Here is a 10,018-nt window from a genome sequence, read left to right as displayed (position 1 = left end):
GAAAAAAGGGGAGGTAAAGAGGAAAAAAAGGGGAGGTAAACAGGAAAAAAAGGGGAGGTAAAGAGGAAAAAAAGGGGAGGTAAAGAGGAAAAAAGGGGAGGTAAAGAGGGGAAAAAGGGGAGGTAAAGAGGAAAAAAGGGGAGGTAAAGAGGGAAAAAGGGGAGGTAAAGAGAGAAAAAAGGGGAGGTAAAGAGGGAAAAAAGGGGAGGGGGAATGGAAAAAAAACAGGAAGAAACAACAACAAGTCCCCCAGGGGGAAAAAAAAAAATTCAAATAGAAATACTTACTCTCTGTGTTCCATCGAAATGTAATCAGCACCTCCAATGGACTGTAGGCAATCTCTCAGTAACTTATGTCTTTCCATCTTCTTCACGGAACCATCTGTAAATGATTGCTTATGATATTGTTTATTTTGAGCAGTGTTTTCTTAGGCAGAGAATACTAAACATTTGTCATGACGTGGCGGAAGCAGGCGCTCGTCAATTTTTTTAGTACAAGGAGTTATTGGTATAATCTTAAAGCTGGTTCATTAAATGTCTTGGTTTTGATGGAAAATATACCCATCTATCTTGAATAGAAGTCGTGATATTTGTTTTGACTATGGAGGCGGTGGTCGCCTGGAGTCAAAGGTAAAAATTAGTGAGAAAACGACCGTCAAAGTTTGGTGATTTCCAAAGCTTGAGAGTCCTTGGAATAGCCATTGTACATTTTTTTGTGCCTTCCATTAATATTTTTCAGTAAAATCCACACAAAAATGTGTTTTCATATGGACTTAAAATGTGTTAAACTTTTTAAAAACTAAATACAAATTGACAGATGGGCAGGAAAATATATGTTTTTCAATCGATTTTGACGAGTGCCTGATTTCATCGTGAAGCCTCATATATATTACATATAAATTTATCAATATCAGACCTGCCAACCTCTCCATGAACAAAAAAGTTGTCAAGGGAATCCTTCTTAAAACTGGAGTTTGGGGACAAAAATCAGTCTTCAGAACCCCAGAGCTTGAAAATTATGTAACGGACCAAGTGTGGCAAATAGCGTGCGTTGTAAATACAGGCAAAGAAAAATCTGTATTTTCACGTTATAGTCAATAAGTCGCCTAAAGGCTTAAAAAAAAACACTGATTAAACTATGTATGTATACGTCATTTACCATATAAAGTCACTTATGACCAATGGACACTGAATTCAAGAAAAATAATCAACGGGCTCTAATTTTATTGAACTGCTTGGCAGGTCCGCATATCTATTTTTTAAAGTAAATCATGAATTTACAGTACATCTTTTTTAAAAATTAAATCATGAATTTACAGTACATTTTTTGTTCTTACTAAAGTAAATCAAACATTTACAGTGCAACTATTTCTTAAATCAAATCATGAATTTACAGAAGGCAATGATAATACATAACAAGATGGGCCACTTCTCTCTTTGAGCCAATTAAAAAAGTGTCCTCAAAATTCGGTGGCGCCCTCTTCGCAAAAGCGCACCTTTTGCGAACAGAGTTATCCAACTTGAGTTTTAAAAAATTAAAGTGAAACTAGCAAGTTTTTGAATGAATTTCGGAAGAACGCTTTTTTTAAATGGTTACGCTGACAAAAAACCTCTTCCGGAGGAAAGGGTGATTGTTTTCTTCGTTTAATTTGACTTTAGAATGAAAGGCGAGAGGTCATTAAAATATAAATAACCTAAAACTCCGCACTGAACGAACCCGAACTACTGATGAACAGCAGTCGATCTGCGCACGCAAGGAGGTGCTATTCCTATTCTTCTTCTGGAAAAACGAAAGAGAGCTTCAGAACAGACTGCAGCGCCATCTGAAGCAAAGAGCATACTTCCTGCGGACACTTTTTTGGCTGAGTGGCCCATTTTGTTATTTACTATCTTTGCAGTAGGTCTACTTTTATTGTCTCCTTAAGTATACCATGAATTTACACTAAATCTATTTTTTTAAGTAAATCATGAATTTAAAGTAAATAATGAATTTACAGTAATATATTTTTTTAAGTAGGCCTAAGTCATGAATTTACAGTGCATCTATCTTTTGAATGAAATGTGAATTACCAGGACATCTATTTTTAAAAGTAAATAATTAATTACCAGTACATCTAATTACCAGTACACCTATTTTTAACAGTAAATCATAATCAGGTCTCAAACGATGCAAGAGGTTACATTTTCAAACCTTCAATATTTTCATTTATACCGAATATAGCACAATCTTCATTGGATACTTTTTTTTTTAATTTTAAGTGAGAAGATAATTAGACAGATCAACAACACTTGCAAAGGAAATTTGATCAATTTTGTTTACCCTTCTTTACCTGGGTAGAAGAGAAATAGTGCTGTGTCTGCTTCTTCCAAATCACCAAGATAGTTTTCCCCAATGAGGTTTCGGCAAATGACTATTAACTGGAACAGAGAAGAAAATATACAGAGGCAACTTTATTAAATCGTACAGAGAAATTTGTTTCGCAATAAGACAGACAAGAAACAAATAATACTGAACATATAATAAATAGCATTTGCATAGCACATACCCCTGCTCGACATGAGCACGGTCTATGAACTTTACACTATATTGTTACCCCAGCAGACCATAGAACACTCTGAAACATTCTCAGCTTCGCGGGAAGCATACAGAGCAAGCAGCTGATAATAGAGTGCTCAAACATTATCAAATTGACAAGATCTTTCACTGTCTATAGCTGGGTACCCCTTCCCACTTGGGTGAAATGAGGAAAATTCGTGTAAAGTGCCTCTCCCAAGGACACAATGTCGAGCCCCTGACAGGATTCGAACCCATGACTTTACGATTGGGAGTCTGGGTGCCTAATCGCCAGGCCACCAACGCCACAATAACAACCTTAACATGAGAACAAGAAGTTGATAACAACCTTAACGGGAGAACCAGAAGACGATAACAACAACCTTAATATGAGAACCAGAAGACCATTGCCACTGGATTCTGTGATGCTCTGAGAGTAAAGTTGTAAATGCAGTGGAGTCCTCTAACACAGAAACCTGTGAGACCGTCAGAGTTTCGTGGGTTTAGCCACGTTTTCGGTTTAGACCAATTGCTTGAATAACGAAGAAAAGAATCTGGGATTCTTATTTCAGTCAGATTTCTTCTTTTTCCAGATTAACCACCTTCAGTTTAAATGAATTCCGCAATGTAGATATTTTATGGCACCCCATCAACACAATTTAGATCACTTAAAAAGGTGAGCTGCTTCGACACTGTCAAAGCCGACTTGTGCAGAGAAGGATAAACTTCCCATCAGAAAGGTAAGATGAAGATACTCAAAAAAATTCTTTGCTCATTGGAACAACCTTATATCGTCTTCATTCGAGGGCAAAGTGCATACTTTTTTTTTTTAATCACTCACAGTACGACATACTGGTACTTTGATAAGAATCCATGTTACAAAAATAAATATATAGATACAGTCAAACCTCGTTGTAATCCTTCCTATTATCCCACCAGCTCTGCTTACCCCCAGGGTTTGCCAATGTATGAAAAGGATCCCCTATATAAATATATAGTATTTGCTCCTTTACACCGCCATCCGCCAACAGTCTGAGTCGTACAGTCCCTATTAAGCTAATGTAAATTTGCCCCGTTATACCGCCAATGACTTGGGCTCCAGAGGTACAAACTACACACAGCTCACAGCACTCATTCGGAGGCTGCTTGATAATGTCTTTCCAACAGACGTCTCTGTGACTTCGGCCTATTTATTGCATCATTTCGTTGCCGATTTGCTCCTGATTAGCGCTGATTATGAAAATGCTATGATCTCGGCCCGTTTGATTTTTTTATTATTGGAATTCAATTTTAAAGTCACCCTGAGAAACTTCAAAGGAACTGCACTACCTCGGCTTGTCAATAAAATATCTGGTAGCACAAAATATCAGCCCAATGACCGAAAGGTCGGCCGGTGCCCATAAGGCTTTTATAATATTATTGTGAGGATTCACAATACTACATGAAAGGTCCAAGACAGTCCGAAGACTGACGAGTGTCAGGCTGAAAAAAAAACGTATATATATATAGGGTCCCTTTGCACATAATATAGCCTAGCTTCTGATCTGGGTGGAATTTTCAATTCGAATTTACGTAAAATTCAGCCGGAGCTGCACATGTAATTGGTTGCTACTCATTTTTCCCAGGCCATGGCAATCGTGCATGGCAGGTCTAGATTAGTCAAGACGGACAACAATATTATGTCCTCAGTCTCTACTATTAGTCAAGATGGCAGTCAGTGCTATCCTGTTAGCCTATATCACCAGACTAGCTGTACCGTCAAGTTTATGTTCGTCCTAAGGTTGGCGGTACAATGAGCTTTGATTGTATATAGATCTATATGGAATTAAAAAATGCAAATCAGTGCAAATTTATATATTTTTAAAATTCACAGTTGGCACAGAAAGCAATGTGAAAAAATTAGTAGACTTGTCAGATAAAAGCAATATATAAAAATGCTATTTGGTTACAAAATTTTGAAAAACGTCATCACATTAAGAAATAGATGAATAGTGATCCTGGATTGTAGTTAATAAGAGACATCATATGAGCCCATGGGATTATGGACCACAGTGAGTGAAGCTGATAAAAACCAAAACTTTGCAATTTCAGTGGCGCCTGACTAACAGCTGAAGACTTTTGAAGGAAGGTAGCTCTTGGTGAGAGAGTGTGAAGAAGAGCTGTGCCCATTCGACGTTACTATTTGAGATTCATGATTTTTGCACTATTCACAGCTATTCAAAGCACTGCAGAGTCATTTGAAAGCCGTGTGATTTTATTTTTTTTACAGATAATGAATTTTGTCTCCTTTTTCTCTAACCATAGTAAAATTTAAGTATTTATATCTAAAAATAATAAAATCATTGAGATAATTACAGAAATACTCTGTATTTCATGGTTATAAGACAAAGTGATAGGAAGAGCCAACAAAAGTTATTTAAAAATGTCTGTAATGAGTATCCATTACTATAATTACTATTCAATAGATTCACTCATCCCACTATGGATAGCTCTTGAAAGCAAGGGCTCTTGACTCTTGAAGCACATCAAATGTTGTTTTTTTTCCAAGAAATTAGCTGTCGCATTGAGCTCCCCTTCCCCTATTTCAAATTTGAAGCGATATGAACAGTAAAGTGAGATGTCGTCGCATTGCACTGTCTGCGACAACAACACACCAATGCTCAGTGACTGGTGCTGTGAATAGTTAACGAATGTTGAATAGCGGAAGTTAAGGCTGGACTTGTCATATAGAAGAAAAAATTATTCGACGTCGCTTCATATAGCAGAAGCTAGGGATGGACAAAGAGTCTACATTGGGATGGACTTACCATAATATATCAGAAAAAACATTCAACAGCACTATGAATAGTAAGCAAATGTTGAATAGTGGAAGTTCGGGCTGGGCTTATCATATAAAATATAAGAAATAAAACATTCGACGGCATTGTGAATAGCGGAAGTTAGGGCTGGACTTACCATAATATATAAGAAAAAACATTCAACGTCGCTGCAAATAGCGGAAGTTAGGGCTGGACAAATCATTTAAGAAAAACATCCGACGGCGGCATTCGAATAGCATAAATAGTGAGCTCTCGCTTCGAGGCTTCAATGAAGTTTTGTTTCCTCAAAGGAAGAGGCTAGCCGTACTTAATGACGGCTAGACTGGCAGTCTAGCCGTACTTAAGTACGGCTAGACTCGCAGTCTAGCCGTACTTATTCTTAATATGATGGCTAGACTGACCATTTAACAAAAAATAGGCCTACTGAATTGTAAATATACATTTTTAGTGTGCAGTACCTAAAGTATTTGTATTTGAGACGAAACCAGGTGCCTTAATGACAGTGCATGTATTTTAAACCTCCTGTTTTCTAATGTTAATAGTGCCTAAGATAAGTACGGCTAGACTGGCAGTCTAGACGTACTTAAGTACGGGTAGACAGCCAGGCTAGCCGTACTTAAGGACGGCTAGACTGTCAGGCTAGCCGTACTTAATATTGATGGCTGAATTGTAAATGAAATTTTTAGTTTGCAATGCCTAAAGTATTTGTATTTCAGACAAAACAAAAAGGTGCCTTACTGACTTGCATGTATTTGAACCTGAATAATTACTAGATCTAGATCTAATGAGACCTGTGTACTTAACAGGCTTGAGTCGATAGGACCAAACCTAGATCTAAGTACGGCTAGACTGGCAGTCTAGCCGTACTTAAGTACGGCTAGACTCTCAGTCTAGCCGTACTAAAAGTACGGCTAGCCACTTCGTTCCTCAAAATCGCACAGCACCAGTATATATTATATCAGAAAAATTCTGTTACACATTACCAGCTGAGGTTGGGATATGCTGCGCAAAGCTAAAAAAAGACTTTTTTTTCATTTTGGCGCCAATTTCTTATACAAAATTTGCTTATCCTGTTCGTACCCTACTTGTGTGAAAAAATCAAACTGAAATTGGGACAAGCTTGTTAATAAATCTGAAGTCAAATTTCGGTAGAATGCCTTTTTTAAATGATTACACAGACAAAACATCTGTATATCTTGGAACTGCTGTAAATTTTTTAAAAGACATGCGATGAAACGTAGAACGACGCAAACTATTTTTAGGTAAGTTGGCCATCTTATTTGACGTCAGACCAGGATACCCTTCCGATCAAATGACTACATCTAAATATAGCCAACCGCATGGCACCAAAGATGGAAGTGTATAAGTTATATAAAGGTGTTTAATCTGCCTCTCGCTGTTGGAAGTTCTGATGGCCGAATGCACAGTGCGTCTGCATTTGAAGTCACGCAATTATTTTATGAGCGGTTCGATCCCGGTCTCGGAAAGTTGTTTTTTTCTCTTCTCCTTCTCCCAACTGACCAACAGTTTGTCCCATACATTATAATTTGTAGCCGTATAATTTGTAGTTTGTTTGTTTTTTTAATGTATATATAGTGATGAAGAATGCAGGAGGGGGGGAAGGGGGGGGGGGTAGACCTAGATCTAATCCTCCAGCGTCTTTACTGCAATTTTTGTGCGGTCTATTGTCTTCGCTTTTACCGAGTTTCAATTTCAAGCAAGCAAGCGTTCTTAATCTGAGCATCAACGATCTAGATCTAAGCAATCTTCCATCATGTCCAAGTACTAGATCTAGGAAATCTGAAATGTTACAGAAAACACGTCATTCCATGCGGTACCTCCACAGCCTTCTTAAAATAGTCTGTGGGTATCCCAGGAAGTGATGACATCACATTACATGTACTAAAATTAGCAGCCAAACAGAAAGATGCGTCTTCTACGTTTAACGGCATGTGAAAAAAGCATTTGGTCAACGTACAGATTTTTGCTCTTATCAGGGTTGCTGTTAAGTGGATACCAGATTTGCTTACCTCTTCAACCTTGAGATGACCATGAGCTCCCTTATATATCGAACACTGTCTGGCCTGATTTCTGAATATCAGTCTGAGGTCAAATTCCCAGTCACATTCATCTATAGAAATAGAAATACCGGTATTTGAAAATACGAATAATTAAAGAGATCGAAGCCCATCAACAAGACAATAATGGTCATTTAGTGTTGGGAAACACAAGACAAACCCTGCTGAATAAAATAAAACGTAGAATAATACAATACTCTGGCCACTTAAAATGACACGAGACCATTGTGAAAGAGGTACTTGAAGTTGAAGGAAGGATGTGGGGCAGGAGAGCCAGGGGAAGACAGAGTAACATGGATGGACAACATAAAAACATGGACTGGCCTGGGTGCAGTAGACGTAACGGTAGCGCGTGACCGTGAAGGATGGAGGGTCTTAACATGTCTACCTCTGAGTTGGAGAAGACACCTCCAGGAAGGATCAAGTGCCGGGAAAAAGTAAGATGAGAGAGGCAACATAGGGAAAGCAAGTAGGGTCTACCAGTGGCAGTTGGCACCTTCCAATCATCTACCTGCTTATCAATTGTCTTAATTAACGGATCAACTGTAAATTTTGGCGGCTCCATCAATGGAATTAACATCAAACATACGGGGGGGGGGGGGGGGCGTAATTGATGCTTGTCAGGGTCAACCCAAGCTGAAAGAAGGGGCAGATCGTTTACTTTAACCTATCTCCACTCAAGAATTGAACTCACACCCTCTGCATACAACAGAAGAGCTCCTAACTTTTTTCTATGTAGGCTAGTAGTTTTTTCGCGCCGAACCACCCAATCAACACTAGACATTATTATAATTAGATCCACCTCCTGTTGAGAGAGTAAGAGGGACCCAATAAGTGAGGCATCATGGTGAAATCAGACACTCGTCAAAATAATGAAATTGTAGAAACAAGCATTTTTCTGCCAGTTTGGCAATTTTATCAAATTTTTGTCGTTTTGCTCAACACCTTTCATGTTCATATAAAAACAAACTTCCATGTGAAAAACGTTATTTAAAGGCACAAAATATGTATGTAATTCTATAATTTTCAAGGACTCTCAAGCTATTGTTTATCAAACTTTGGTGGCCATTTTCTAGCTAATTTTACCGCTGAAACCAAGCGACCCCTTCTCCTTCAATTGCAAAAATCTTGACTTTTTCGAAAGATACATGGATTCTTTTTTCAGTGAAAGAAAGAGAAACGAATAAGCTTTCATATGATAACAAATTACTCCACATGCTCAAAAATTGACGAGCGCCTGATTCCCAGCCAGCATGAAAATGACCATATGCGTCACGACGCTTTGGAATCAGGTGCTCATCAATTTTCGGGAAGGTGAAGTTATTGATATCATCTGAAAGCTTATTTATTTGTCTTTCTTCCAACGAAATAAATATCCATCTATCTTGAATAGAACTCAAGATATTTGCGATTGAAGTAATTTAATTGAGGTCGCCTTGTTTCAGTCGTGAAATTAGCAAGACAATTGCCGCCAAAGTCTGGTAACTCTAATAGCTAACGAGTCCTTGAAAACAGAAAAATGACGTATATTGTGCCTTTAATCAACGTTTTTCAGTAAAATTCATATAAAATTAGATTTTAAAATGGCACTTGCAACATAATTAGGTCAAGTAAGTATTAGTGTTGAAGATTAGATCCAAGGTGTAACTAGTACTAGTACTAGAGAGTAGGAGAGATAATGGTGATCGATATGATTGAAGGGAAAGAACGAAGGAGAAAATCTTACCAGACAGTATAATTTTGATTTTGAAGTCTCGGAATTAGTTGAATAAGGGTCCGCTGAGGGATAGAATTACATAGCCATATTTTATTAGGTTAGGGAAACACTGATATACGGATAGAAAGGGGAAACCCTTTAGAATATCCAAATGTAATATTGTATACATTAACATTTCATTATGGCAACAATGACTTCGATTTACAACCTATTAATTTACGCCAAGAGTAAGAAAGAGAAGATGGGATTCAATTCATACCATTTACTGACGGCAGTCGAGTGGCTGAAGTCCCAGCCATATTGCCTAAGCTGAGAACTGAGAATTGAGAATCCAAGAATTTCCTCCGGAAGCCGGAAATAAGCACGGCACATTTATATTTAAGACTTTCGGGAAAACCAACATGATCTTAATATTCTAAAGATAGTTGCAAAAATATGTGACGCATGAAATTACAAGTAAGGGGATGTCACTAAGTTAAACAACAGCAAAAAAACAACAACCCCAAAACGAATACAATAGGCACAACAGAGTTGTTTCCCCTAATCTATTTTCCAAGCTCTTTTCATTATAATAATAACTTCCTTTGCCGAACCTCTCAATCTGTTCAGCACTTGATTAAAATACTACCGTCTCCACTATTTTTGTATCGTGCTTATAGCAATGATGATGATGTGATGAGATCATGATGATGATGATATGATGAGGAGATCATGATGATGATGATGTGATGAGGAGATCATGATGATGATGTGATGAGGAGATCATGATGATGATGATGTGATGAGGAGATCATGATGATGATGTGATGAGGAGATCATGATGATGATGATGTGATGAGGAGATCATGATG

General features: G+C 37.8%; 1 protein-coding gene across 1 annotated transcript; it reads right to left on the bottom strand.

The window, feature by feature from the left end:
* Positions 1 to 287: 287 nt before the first annotated feature.
* Positions 288 to 9,586, bottom strand: LOC101861160 (the record flags this gene model as incomplete). The annotated part of the gene is given in 4 exon segments (XM_005109390.3): positions 288 to 381; positions 2,330 to 2,417; positions 7,403 to 7,503; positions 9,427 to 9,586. Coding segments are annotated over 4 exon segments (323 nt in total), but the record flags the coding sequence as incomplete, so codon positions are not given.
* Positions 9,587 to 10,018: the final 432 nt, after the last annotated feature.

This window comes from Aplysia californica, unplaced genomic scaffold, assembly GCF_000002075.1.
Source record: "Aplysia californica isolate F4 #8 unplaced genomic scaffold, AplCal3.0 scaffold00774, whole genome shotgun sequence".
In the NCBI taxonomy this organism is placed as follows: domain Eukaryota; kingdom Metazoa; phylum Mollusca; class Gastropoda; order Aplysiida; family Aplysiidae; genus Aplysia; species Aplysia californica.
This window is presented reverse-complemented; position numbering and strand designations above follow the sequence as displayed.